Source organism: Helicoverpa armigera, chromosome 25 (genome assembly GCF_030705265.1).
Source record: "Helicoverpa armigera isolate CAAS_96S chromosome 25, ASM3070526v1, whole genome shotgun sequence".
In the NCBI taxonomy this organism is placed as follows: domain Eukaryota; kingdom Metazoa; phylum Arthropoda; class Insecta; order Lepidoptera; family Noctuidae; genus Helicoverpa; species Helicoverpa armigera.
The window spans coordinates 1,524,061-1,538,156 of NC_087144.1; the positions used below are offsets into that span (position 1 = coordinate 1,524,061).

General features: G+C 37.1%; 1 protein-coding gene across 1 annotated transcript in view; it reads right to left on the reverse strand.

The window, feature by feature from the left end:
- Positions 1–11,039: 11,039 nt before the first annotated feature.
- LOC110377103 (serine protease inhibitor dipetalogastin) overlaps positions 11,040–14,096 on the reverse strand; it is a 58,787-nt gene continuing 55,730 nt past the window's right edge. Inside the window, exons 10-12 of the mRNA XM_064041504.1 lie at positions 13,804–13,980; positions 13,283–13,441; positions 11,040–11,827 (exon numbers count right to left, since the gene is read on the reverse strand). Of these exons, the coding sequence (XP_063897574.1) occupies positions 11,749–11,827; positions 13,283–13,441; positions 13,804–13,980 (415 nt within the window). The 3' untranslated portion in view covers positions 11,040–11,748. The remainder of the gene's footprint in view (positions 11,828–13,282; positions 13,442–13,803; positions 13,981–14,096) is intronic.

The following is a 14,096-nucleotide window of genomic DNA, read 5'->3' on the forward strand; positions in this document are numbered from 1 at the left end:
CATCAAAAACCCCCGACCCAAAAAAAGTACGCAATAATTATGACAAAAGGTTAAAAACGATAAACCCTATAAAAAGCAAAAAATAACTTTTAACACTACGTAAACTAAATTTTGTCGTGTCGGGGGACCGCTCTAATTCATTACTTTAGATACGTGTTTTTTTTTTAAACGAATGTTGTAATTAGGTAGGTATCATTTGATTTATTTAAGTATATATGAAGGTAAAAAGCGGTCCCCCGACACGTCAAAATTTAGTTTACGTAGTGTTAAAAGTTATTTTTTGCTTTTTATAGGGTTTATCGTTTTTAACCTTTTGTCATAATTATTGCGTACTTTTTTTGGGTCGGGGGTTTTTTTAAATTTATAATTTAATTTTATTTCATGCTTTTTAAAGGAGCTCCTTAATTTTTCCTTCTTTCATTTATTTTATTTTATCTTAAGATGGCGTCGCTATATGCGATCTCGGCCAAAGGAAGCTGTTTAACAATCCTCATGACAAAGTGGCTTTGGGAGAATTGCACAGATTGAGAAACAATAAAGATTAATCTTTGGAAATTCTAGATATTCAGCAAAAATATAAATCGGTTTAACCGTTTCATTCCGGCATTCCAGGGTTTCATCCGCCACATCCCATTTCCAGCATCAGGTTCTCGTCAGTTAGAAACATGAAGAGAACTCGTCAAGACAAATTCAACGAGCCCAAACTCGATGGGTTTACTAAAAGGCAGTTCAGGGTTACGTCTCCTACCTTCGTGCCCTAACAGCAGACCAGCTCAGTGGTTCCAAAAGACATTAGTGTTTCAAATTTCAGATCCCACATATACTTGCAAGTAAACTGAGCGTGTGACATTCCTATCACATCTAGCAAACGACCTGATGACCTTGAAGACCTGAACCGATTTCCACCAAACATAGCTAAGAACACTCCCGACTAACATACCTTTTAAACAAAAAAAACCGCATTACAATCGGATCATCCGTTTGGGAGCTACGATGCCACATACACACACACACACACACACACACACACACACACACACACACACACACACACACACACAGACACGTCAAACTTATAACACCCCGTCGTTTTTGCGTCGGGGGTTAAAAAGGATTAAAAGCATTTATCAAACATGTATTTTTTAATTAAATATTTATAAAGTTTAAATTAAATATTTGTCGATAAGAATATCTTCACTGGTAATAACGGGATTGTCGGAAATGACTTTGTAAATAAATTAAGACTTGCTAATGGTCAAGTGTGAGTCGGGTACCATGAAGTGTAGTGTTACGTAATAAAGATAATGGAAGGTAAACGCCATTAAGTTGAAGTAGTTTTCCATTTAATTTCTTTATGCTAATGTTCTTAATTTATCATATGAAAAGGAACATCACTATCTATACATAATAGATACTATTTTATACTAATTAATAAAGAGGAAACAGTTTTTCGTTTGTATGTGTCACCGTAAGATTACAAACATCGTTAGATTACAATCTATCTCGAGAGATTGTGAACTGTCGAATTATTGTGAAAAGTAACATCTGATTGCAATTTAACGTATTATTTTTCGCTATATTATAATCTATCAATGTAAAGCGGTCAAATTGTCAACTGGCGTAGAACGGAATGCATCTTGCGCGCTGATTGGTAGAACGTAATGTGCCCACGCCGCTCCGGCATTCGCCATTTTTTGTTTGTTTATTTCGTTTGTTGTCGATTGTGTAAACAACTGTGTTTTCGTGATTATAAATTGATTTCCTGTTGAAAATAACTTATATCTTTAGAATTAGTTATACAAAAGTACACGGGAACTCCATGGAAACAGAACGGCTGGTCGTAATTGGTCGATCTTACAAAAAGACTGACCAATCAGGGAGAGCTTTCGGACAGTTGACAATTTGACAATTTCTCATCGATAGATTATAATATAGCGAAAAATAATGCGTTAAATTGCAATCAGATGTTACGGTTCACAATAATTCGACAGTTTACAATCTCTCGAGATAGATTGTAATCTAACGATGTGTTTGATACGCATATATTCGTTTTACTTTAAATCGTTTATTAATCGTTTACAATTTATTGAGACAAATAAAATTGGGAAAAGAAAAATTTTCTTCCATGACAAAAGATGACAGAATGTGACAGACAAAAGTCCCGCGGCGCACGCAGCACGTCGCTGGTTGACATGCCGTCGTTTACATGGCGCTAACATGGCCCCGGCCTTGGAAACAGCCGGTTCCAACATTTTCAGCATTCCGAATTAGCAGACACATCGTCTGCTATGGTGATACTGGCAGGGGGCATATTTTCGAGAATGCCCTACGTGTGATGCCCGATGACGTCAGTAGGTCGGCCACCCTTGAGATCCCATCGGTTCCAGGATACATTCGTATGATTCTCCCTAACTTCCATTTTAGTGGCGGCAGGTTGTCGTCTTTTATCAAAGCCAGTTGATTGATAGCAAGAGAATCTTGACGAGTTTTCCACTTAGTGCGCGTCTGCAACTCCGCCACATATTCCTTCGCCCATCGTTTCCAGAACGTTTGCCTCATCTGCTCAATAACGTCGTAGCGCATTAATCGATGAATCGATATTTCAGTCAGATCTCTGCAGGCTGGAGCAGTCAATGGCCGGCCGATAAGGAAATGGGCTGGTGTGAGGGGTTGGAGGTCGTTAGGGTCGGTGGACAGGGCAGTTAAGGGTCGGGAATTGAGGATGGCTTCAATTTGTGCCAATACCGTACTGAGTTCCTCGTAAGTGAGATTAGCTGAACCGATTACGCGTCGCAGGTGGTGCTTACACGATTTCACCCCTGCTTCCCACAAACCGCCAAAGTGAGGAGCATACGGAGGAATGAAACTAAATTTAATGTTGTTATTTGAAGTAAAATCATCAATATCGCTACTGTTACTTTCAATGAATGAAACAAATTCTCGTTCAGCACCTACAAAATTTGTTGCGTTATCCGACATAATCTCAGCTGGTTTACCCCTACGGGATATAAAACGTTTCAAAGCAAGTATATAATCTTTCGTTGATAGACTAATTCGGGCAATTTTTCATTATCTATGACAACATTATTTGACCATTCAATGTCATGGCTCTGTAAAAAGGCTGGCCCGTGCCACCACAGATCATTGTCTTGGAGTTCGTTTAAGTGGAGGCCCCTCGACACAATGTCTGCAGGATTATCTGTGCCTTTAATATGCAACCAAATCGCGTCTCCCGTAAGACGTTTATTTGGGACACTCGATTTTGGACAAACGTTTTTAAATTATGAGGAGGCATTCTAATCCAGCCCATGACTATGGTGGAATCTGTCCAAAAGCAAACTTTTGTAAACGTAAGCCTTAATGAACTTAAAATTTTACGATATAGCCGCGCGCCGAGCAAAGCACCACAAAGTTCAAGCCGCGGAATAGTACACACTGTTTTTACGGGGGCCACTTTGCTCTTTGCACATAATAATTTGACTGATACCGATGATTGATCCGAGTACGTGCGTATGTACGCACAAGCCCCATACGCATTTTGTGACGCATCAGTGAAAATATGTAATTCGCAATTAAGTACATGTTCACTCATGACGTAACGAGGGACCCGGATGTTCTGTAAAGACGACAGGTTTTGAATAAATCGGTTCCACAAACATTCAATATCGGTTGGAACCGCATCATCCCAATCGATTTTACAAAGCCATAACTTCTGTAGCAATACCTTTGCTATAATAATTGTCGGCGCTAAAAGACCTAACGGATCATAGATTTGTGATATCACAGACATCATTGTTCGTTTCGTGACCTTTGACGTATTTTCTACGTTGGTGGTGAAATAAAGCATATCTTTATCTACTTGCCATCCTAAACCAAGTGTTTTATTCTGACAGTGTTCACCGCTCGATAACTCCTTAAATACTTCTTTGTTAACATTAAAATTGAATGTCCATTTTCGTAACGGAAAGCAAGCAGACTTTAAAATCTCTGACGTTTTTTCGCATATATTCAACAACACTTGAGGGTCGTCTTCTCCTGTTATTAAATCGTCGACGAAGAAATCCTCATTTATTACTCTGGCAATAATTTTATCATCCGTGTCTAGTGCTAGTTGACGCAAACAGCGCATACTTAAGTACGGAGCAGACGCCGTTCCGTATGTCACAGTATTAAGTCTATATACGCTTAATTCATCCGATGCGGTTTCCCGCCATAAAATCAGTTGTAGGTCACGCTGATCGGGCTGAACCAGCACTTGCCTATACATCTTCTCCACGTCAGCACTGGCAACATATTTATACTGCCGAAAACGAAGTAAAATGGAAAAGATGTCGTTTAGGAGAGGAGGGCCTATCATCTGTATGTCATTTAACGAATTATTAGAGGTGGTTGCGGCACTAGCATCAAACACTACACGAAGTTTTGTTGTAGTGCTGTGCTCGCGGAATACCCCATGATGTGGTAGGAAATAATGCGGCCATGCGTATTCGTTTATTTTAGACATATGCCCTAGGTCATTATACTCCCGTAAAAAGTCACTGTATAACCTTTTATACGAAGGGGATTTATCTAATTTCCGCTCTAATGACAAGAAACGTGATTTTGCCCTCTCGTATGAATCACCAAGAACATCAGCTGATTCCTTCAATGGTATTCGAACTGAGAACCTGCCACTATTATCTCGTGTAGTGGTTTTAATAAAATATTCCTCACACTGACGTTCTTCTTCGGTTAATACCGAACCCGAATTTACAACTTCTTCTAGCTCCCAAAATTTACGTAAGTGTGTATCAACATTCGACTGTTGTGTAAAATGACAATGAACCTTATTAGCGCGTAAATTGGTTGTAAATATAGGACCTGAAATTAGCCAACCCACCTTCGAGTTTTGTAGGTATGGACCGTTTGATAATCGAATTCTATCCGCTTCCAATAAATCCCCATAAACGTCAGCACCAATCAGCAAATCGATTTCTGATGGGATGTTGAACGTGGGGTCCGCGAGACATACGTTGTCCGGGATGAGGAGAGTGTCGCAATAAATATGAGATGCCGGCAAACTCGTTGTAATGCTCGGCAAAACATAACATTGCAATTGAATGTTAAAGTTATTCGTTTTTGATCGCATGGTAATATCGCATAATTTATTACAGTGTGAAACCGACTTTCCCACACCTGCAATTTGTATAGTGGACTGTATTAATGATACGTTTAAACGTTGGCAGAGCCTTTCCGAAATGAAAGAATTCTGACTACCACCGTCTATTAATGCGCGAGCCGTATAGTATTTGTTATCACTACCAAGAACCTCAACTATCGCGGTCGACAATAACACTTGTGGTACTGAGACACAAGACGCATTTTCGATTGGCGAGGCACTGGTGTTGTCTACAAAATTCAAAGCACATGAGACGACAGAAACCGGCTCCCTATCAACACTCGCCGTTGAAGCTGCCGGCACCGATGCAATAACATGGCTTTTATCCTTATGTAATAAAGTATTGTGTTTGTCCTTGCATTGCTTGCATGGCCCAAACAAACACTCTGAAATCGTGTGACCTGTACGTAAACAATTACGACACAAATCCCTCGTATTATCAACAAATTTAATTCTGTCAGGAACTGTTAAATTAAGGAATTTAAAACATATAAACAATGCGTGCTTTTCTCCGCACATAACACAAACATTCTTAGATTTTTCGGGTTTAATCGTATTGTTATTGTTACGCGTGGACACAAAACTATGTAACTGCGGTATATGGGCGGCACTAGTATGTTTCTTGACTTCAGACGTATTGCTAGGCTTGTTATTCGTATTTCGAGTATGATTGTTATGAATCATGTCCAACATGTCAGCCCGATTACGTAAGAAATTCAACAAATCATCTAACTTTATTTTAGTTTTGAAATCCGATGATATCGTGCCCTTAAAGTTCTCCCATTCACGCTCAGTAGCCGAATCGAGTTTTGATACAATAATATATATAACTAAAGTATCCCAGGTGTCCGTGGGTTCGTCAAGGGATTTGAGCGCTCGCAAGTTACGTAACACTAAATCGATTAACTTCCTAATTAACAAAGGAGATTCTTTATTGATAGATTGTGCAGTAAACAACGCTTTGACATGGTTGTGAATAAGCAATCGGTTATTATGGTACCTATTTTCTAAAAGCTCCCATGCGTGAGTATAATTGGCTGCAGTGAACTCTAATGCACTTATTATTTGGAGTGCGGAACCCGTAAGCGAAGACTTTAGGTAATGGAACTTCTGAATTGAATCTAAATCGGTCCGCTTATGTATCATAGATAAATATGAATTTTTATACTCGAGCCAGTGATCATACGAACCGTCGAATGAGGGGAGGATAATTTGAGGTAGTTTAATTGAACTTTTATTTTGCATAGACTGTAAATTATCGCATTTACCTGAAACTTTTGCAACATCGGTTAAACATTTGGCAATTGCCATAATACCAAAATATTGGTCCTCAAAAGCTTCTCTATACTCAATTTGTTTGTCTAAGTCAACCTCATCTATTAATTGCTCGATTTTATCTTGAATTCTATTAAAAGACGTAAGAACATTTGTAACCGATTCCATTCGTAAACTAAGCTCAGCTTGCTGTCGTTCGGATAATGTTACATTTTCGTACTTGCTAACATACTTTTCAAATAACGTTAATCGCCTTTTTAAAGAACCCCTTTGTTTTTTGAGATCACCTACATTTGAACAATTACTTTCACCGTATTCCTCGTCACTCATCTTGGCGGTTCACAAAGAGACGGTTACTCACGTATAAACACCAACAGCGAAATACAAGTTGACAGGCACCACGTACTGCACATATTGGTAGGTTTACGAACTGCAATTCTGAAATACAGCACGATATTAGACACAAACGGAAAGGATAGGAAGAACAGGAACGACCGGCCTGACCGTTTCTTGCTGATTCGATGCTCGATTCGATGCGAGGCTTCATGTGGCTCGATGGTCCATGTTTGATACGCATATATTCGTTTTACTTTAAATCGTTTATTAATCGTTTACAATTTATTGAGACAAATAAAATTGGGAAAAGAAAAATTTTCTTCCATGACAAAAGATGACAGAATGTGACAGACAAAAGTCCCGCGGCGCACGCAGCACGTCGCTGGTTGACATGCCGTCGTTTACATGGCGCTAACACGATGTTTGTAATCTAACGGTGACATATGTACACCAAAGGCTCCTAAACTACTAAACCGATTTGAAAAGTTCTTTCACTGGTGGAAAGATGCACACAAAGATATTTTAGAATTTTTACTCAAGTGCGGGACTTAGCTCTCTCGAGAGCAAAATTTAGTACTTAATATACAAAGCCAATGAGAAGTAAAGAATATTCCACCGTCTCGTATCCATCTCAATAAATACTTATTTAATTCCAAACTATTCTTACTTTCTTTTTCATAAATCTGATTGACTGTCACTTCTTTACAAAATTCAAAATTCTGCTGTCAGTAAATTCTAAAATGTAGGCTCAATAAATTTCTTAATCCATAGTTGGGGTAAAAATTAATAGCGTGATGATAGAGTGCAACAAAATGAATCAACACGGACAGGAGACACAGGTGGATCTTTTCTGGGTATGATCATCCATCATCAGCTCTTTTTTTTTACCAACTCCCCAAAGAAAAGGAGCGTTATTTCAGTCCCACTGCAGAGCACAGGCATGAGACATCTCTTCACATACAGACACACTTCACATGGCAGACAGACTCTTCTCATACAGAAGAGGAATGAGCGTTAATCACCACGCTTGCAGATACAGTGACGATTTTAGACTTCATGGTCAAGACGTTTTCCGTCACCTTTGTTCAGTCAATGTTGTCAAAAATATTCTTAGAAAGTACAAACAGCTTAGGAGTTACATTTGTGAAATAGAACCCGCACATGTCCTTTCGAGGCAGTCAGCTACATCTCGTAAGACTGGAGCTAACCCCAATATAAGTCTGAAGTAGACAGATGATTACAATATTTTCACTGATTAGGTACAATATTTTACTATTTTTCCTTCATCAGGACAAAGTCAAGAATTGGTGGCGCAACCTGAAATGGCATGCTGGATGTGGATAGCTACTTATGCTCTGATCACAGGTAATTTGAGACATTTTTTGTTTGCTCTAGTTTGATATTGACCCATTTCAGCTATTCAGTCATATTATTAGCTTAGTTAGAATTTTACTTCGTCGTCATAGCTGAAGAAAGACCACTGCTAGACAAAGGCCTCCCCGCACGCTAGGGATTTTCCTATAGATAATCGTACTCACCTCTCTGCGTTAGCCATGCGTGTTGGTGAACGCAGTTTCATATTTTCAGTTTCATACTTTCGACTATGGAGATCCTAAATTCAACCAGGTTGCTAATAATATAAGTGGCAACTTATACTACTTACCAAAATGTTTTTCCCACAGTCGCGATCCTCGCCTGGCACGACGACCTGAGGTTGGAAGCCCTCGATGAGTTCTCGTCAAATTTCAAGAGTCTGGTGGATGAACTGGCTCTGTACTTCGAACCCGTGGGCTTCCCCATCGAGCTGGTCGCGAGGTTGTGTATGGAAAAATTGCCGAAATTGAATCAATGGTAATCGTTTGTATCGCGGACTTCGGGGCGAAAGAATACGCATGACATGGCCTTGATCAAAGGTCATGGCTGTCTTTTTCTTTAACTTTACCTTTTTGAGGAAGTTTTAAAGGTTTTTTTTTGAAAGATGATATGCCTGGGTTCGAATCCTGGGTTGTCCATCAAAGTTTTAATTGTGAGTTGGTTTTTAGGAGGCACCTTCGCGGCGTCACGGTACTTATGCCTTTTTGTCTTCGATATGAAATGATCTAGTTTTCTGATGTTGAGCTGAGTTTCATTCAAGGCTTTTTTAAAAGAAAGGCGAGACAATGTCGGATTTTTGCTAATAACAGCTACATGCGTATCTAGACAGGTGGAATAATTAATTGCCTTGATGTATAAATCTACTAAATTCGTGACCAATTTTGAATAATTTAGCTGTCCTTTGACACGACTGAGTTATTTTAATTAGTTTATCTTAATAAGTTTGTTTAATTATTGAAATAATTTTGAACTGGTGCATGATGTGGCTCATTCTTGCTTCTATTTGGATTATTGCAAGTTTCTGTGAATGTAGGATACATAAATATATCTAAAAAAGACTCAAACTTATAGCATCGGCTAAAATGCAACAGCATATTTTAACGTTTAGTTTGCGCTATATAAATATTTATTACATAAGAAATTAAACAATTACTGACGTAAACATAAAGATTACTTTGTAAATAATACAATGTTAGGTATGCGACCGTCGATTTAAATCATTGCGATGTTTACTGTGGTCTGAACTTTGAATAACTTTCAAAATTCTGAATAAACAGCTGTAGTGCTTGAATAAATCTTAAAAAATAGGTATATAAATAAAACGCTGTTGCCCATTTTATAAAAAAGTAAGAAAAAATATTGATTGGGAAGTAAAATGCCTACTAAAATGCTACGAAATAATTCATAATTTTGTTCTGGCTTTAGTTCTTTGTTCCTTCGGTGGAAATATTTTTTTCTTCAAATTCATCTCAAGATTGATAATTTTTCATGCATTTTGTTCCGATGCTAAAAGTTTTGTCTGAACAATAAATCATTTTACAACTATTCTATAAGAATGGGCAACAGCATCACCAGGGTATCAGAAGTGATGACAGTTCATTTTATTCACTTTCAATATGTATGGCGTTGTCCTAATGTAAAACAATTGACACATTAATATTGGTCCACGAATGTATTACCTACAAGGCTATAGTCATTAGAGGTCTAGATACCAAAATATTTTTTTTTTCGTCTATCAATTTGTTTCTATGATTCGATTATTCTCAAAAGTGCTATTTTAGAGAAGTTTTAAAGTTCTAAAGTAGGGCACTTTCAAGGTCAGAATGATCACTAGATATCAAATTCTGGTACTAAGCTGCAGCCGGTTAGACGGGAAGCCAACCCCAAAATAGTTCGGAAAAGGCTAGGCACATGATTATTCAATTTTCCATATTTTTAAGAGTATATTTATTTACAGTTTTTATCCGATAGATAGTTGATGAAAATGATTTTTAGACAAAATTTAGCATATGGTACCTAGGCAAGGTACTAAGGCCTCATAAACTATGAAGGACCTGCCAAAATAAGGTTTATCTTTATCAGCAAACCTAGGACAGCGCCATATTATTGCTAAACTTATGAGTAAATTATTATTTTTTAGGTTTGACACCAATAATAGAAGACGGTTGCAAACAATGTGAATGAAAAAAGTTAGAAGACCATAGTGAACTCTTTTGAAGTAAATATCTATTTTATTATTACTTTTACTCTTAGCAGGAGATTTCTTTTATAAATTATCAAGTGTATAGAAACATTTTGATAATATTATTCTTAAAATTTTGACAAAAATCAAAATCAAAAGTCATTTATTCAAAGTAGGCTGAAAATCAGCACTTTTTGAACGTCAAATCTACAAAAGACAGCCCCCAAAACGCCCGCCCTTCACCACTTCCTATGTGTTTTTGCTGGGAAGAAGAAGTGGTGGAACAAACTCCCCAGCAAATAAATAAAATAAATTGTCGTAAATAAAGGTCCATTTCATAGAAAAAGTGGTGCCCACAACCGAAACACCATGGGAGTGTTACTATCGAATTTACTATCGGTTCGTAGTAGACAAAAACTAAAATAATAGCTACAAAATAAATAGGAAAAGTAACAAATAAAATGAAGTAAAATTGTAAAATCTTTTTAATGGTTTGTTATTACACGGTAGACTATGATTATAGAGTATAAAAAACGATATTGAAAATGTAGTACATTAAATATTGAAAAATGTGGTGTCACATGACTAAAAGTACAACTATTTGTTCAGTTATTATTTAAGGCTAAAAATAAATACGTAAATCTATCAAAAATGTTATGGAATGTCATTAATGTTTTTTTATGGGCCAATGAGCAGATTTTTTCAGTTTTATCAAAAAGTTACAAGCTTATTTCCAATTTCCCGTAAATAGGCGGAAAACACATAAAAATGTTTCGCAATTCGATCGATATTTCTTATTGTCATAATCGTTAAATAATAAGTCTTCTTCTAAATGCATCGATTCTTATGAAAAAACAATAAATATGACGAAAATTCACTAATTATTTACAAAAAATAATGATCTTACACTACACACAGATAATAAATAGAATAAATAAAACAGTCAAAAATTAATTCTAAAATCACTAAAAATTATCTAAAAAGGTTTTTAGTAAGGTTGGCCATTTTGTTTCGCCATAGCGAATTGGAATTCGAATGTTTGTACTGATCTATTTTATAAAGTAAAATTCTCGATTTGCATAGTTTAACCGATTCGATAACTCGATATGAGTCGTATAAGAATTACCACACTGACTCGAAGCAGAAAGATCCAAATACCGTTTTTTAAAACCCAATGTGAAGAAGTATTTGCGATTGATTAGTGTGAAACCCTTCTCGATTTTTAATCGATTAAACTATGGACATGAATTAAGTAATACTTAAATATATCGATTACTGGAAGACGAAGATTGGTCGCTTACATTATTTAACAGTATATTTTTACTTAAAAAAAGTTGGCACTAATAAGTGGGACTCCTCCCGAGAGCTTGATTATGGAAAGAAAGCGATATGATTATATCGATATGACTGTTATTCGATTAGTTTATCGATAAAGATAGTTTTTCGGTTCTTCCGCGATGGGCTCCGTGCATGTGCCGAGATGTTTTAGTTGCACCAGGCTCCTGAAAAAAAATTAGTCACTTTTGAAATATTTTTTCCAAAACAATATTAAAATTTTCCTAAGCATGTCGTACAGTCAACTTCAGGTCAGTGGTAACAGTTTTATAGGAAAATCGTACTTATTACTATTGAGTTAAGGTGCATGACAGTTACCACTGACTTGCGGTCTACCGTACTATTGTCAATTTATTTGTATTCATGGAATTATTGAGAGCATAGCTACCTACACACAAACTTATGTTTGTATTAGAATTTTGAATGCCGCATAGCCAATCATTGAAATGCCATTTACAATACTTAAACCTAAATAGATACTACCGTAGTAGGGTAAATACAGTAAAACTACAATGGCTGTGGAAATATCTGAAATTATTTACAAAGTAATCTGTGTTTTACGTCGATTATTAACCGTATCATATTGCAAATAAGTGTCATCAAGATTTAAATTGTTTATTTAAATGATAGTAGAGTTTGAGTCGTAACAGGTGGCAGGAAAAATGCATATTTTTTAACAACAAATATTGATCAGACTACATTTCTGAAGGAAAATACATATTTGAAAACGAAAAAAGTATATTTACGCACCTACGTAATGTTTAGGATACTGCATTATTTAAGGCGAGGAAGTGGTCAACAATAATTCCATAAACGGCACGCGCATCTAAGGCGCCAAAAGGGGTCGGAGCGTCTGAGCGGGGCGAGGATAACAATACGCGCGCTAGCTTATAACTAAAAGTCGTAAGCGACAAAATGGTTTTGTAATTTTAATATTTAGAAATGATAATTTAATAAAAATTCCTACTACCATTTTAAAGAGTATGTATATACTCAACTACTAAAAAAGTTAAGAGGCTTAAATCGGTCCCGTTTGCCCATAATATGTGAATCTCTTTTTAAAAAGAGGTATGTTTGATATATTTTTCTCTGTTATAAAAGTTACCTAATCATGTTTCTACAACTAACAAAATAAGGCTTATATCATGAACTTTCAGGTAACCAAGTTGTATTTTGATCCGTTTTGTATTTACTGAGAAAAATTGACATCCTTGGCGCCAAAAATTCCAATTCGTCCTCTTAAATAGAGACTTTTTTCGGTGTTTATTGTGATTTGTTCCTACAGTCTTACTACAATGATAGATGATAGTCAGATTTTTTCCATGACGTTGTAATTAATCAAAATGAGGAGTCTTTCTTTCTGTATTATTTCACAGTTATTTATTTTTCTTACACTTCTTTGGATTTTATTTGTAGGATCTCCCCTCCCCCCAATGGAAAATTTACTAATGTATTTCAACAAGTACTAGGCTCCCATAATTCTGAAGAGAACTTACCTAGACCGACAGTTCTCCATTTCCAAGAAGCATTCGTTGGATAGGATAATCCCTTGTCCCCCCAATAGAAAATGACTAAAACAATTCTACAAGTACTAGGCTCCCATAATTCCAAAGAGAACTTACCTAGACCGGCAGTTCTCCATCTCCAAGAAGCATTTGTTAGAGTAGGTCTTGTTGTCGGTGCCGCAGACGGGGTCGTACTCAGGCGGACACACGCGAGCGCACCCCGAGTACTGGAAGCGCGCCAGGCAGCGCTTCAGAGGCACCACGAACACGTGCTTGCTGTGAATTGAACTCCTTGTTAGTTATGCACGCCTGGTATCTTGGTTGGTGTTATTAGTGGGATATTAAAAAAAGGATAATTAATTAAATTATGAGAATAATAGCTTGCTGTGAATCTCTTTGCTTGTGATGTGCTCCTGGTATTTTATTCAACTTTATAATTTATCTTTTTCGTAGCAAATAGTTTTTAGGATCGAATGTTCCTAGAAAGCACAGCTTGCTAAGAATTTTTAAATTCTCTTTGCTTGTCATGTGCTCCTGGTAATTTTTGAAACCTTTATTTCCTAATCAAAATTAACCCCCTCCCCCTTTTTAGTTTTTCGTTCCTTTCCTTCTCCAAGGTTCCTCATTTCGCAACTCACCCGCAATTCTCCTTCTTCATGAGACACTCGTTCTTGTAGAACCGGTTGTCTGACCCGCAGATGAAGGCCGGGGTGTCAGGACACTCTTCATGGCAGAGAGCAGTGGTGCGGCAGTGGGAGGCAGCTACTGGGACCACGTGTTGCCCACATGTTGCTAGGCGGAGCTCGCATTCTGATCTGTTGAATACAAAGTTGAGTTGTAAATAGATTTCGATGTCTATGTTGTATATTAGGTCCTATATTGGTCTGGTCGCAAATTGGTCCATATAAACCCTTATTTCGCCTTCAAATGA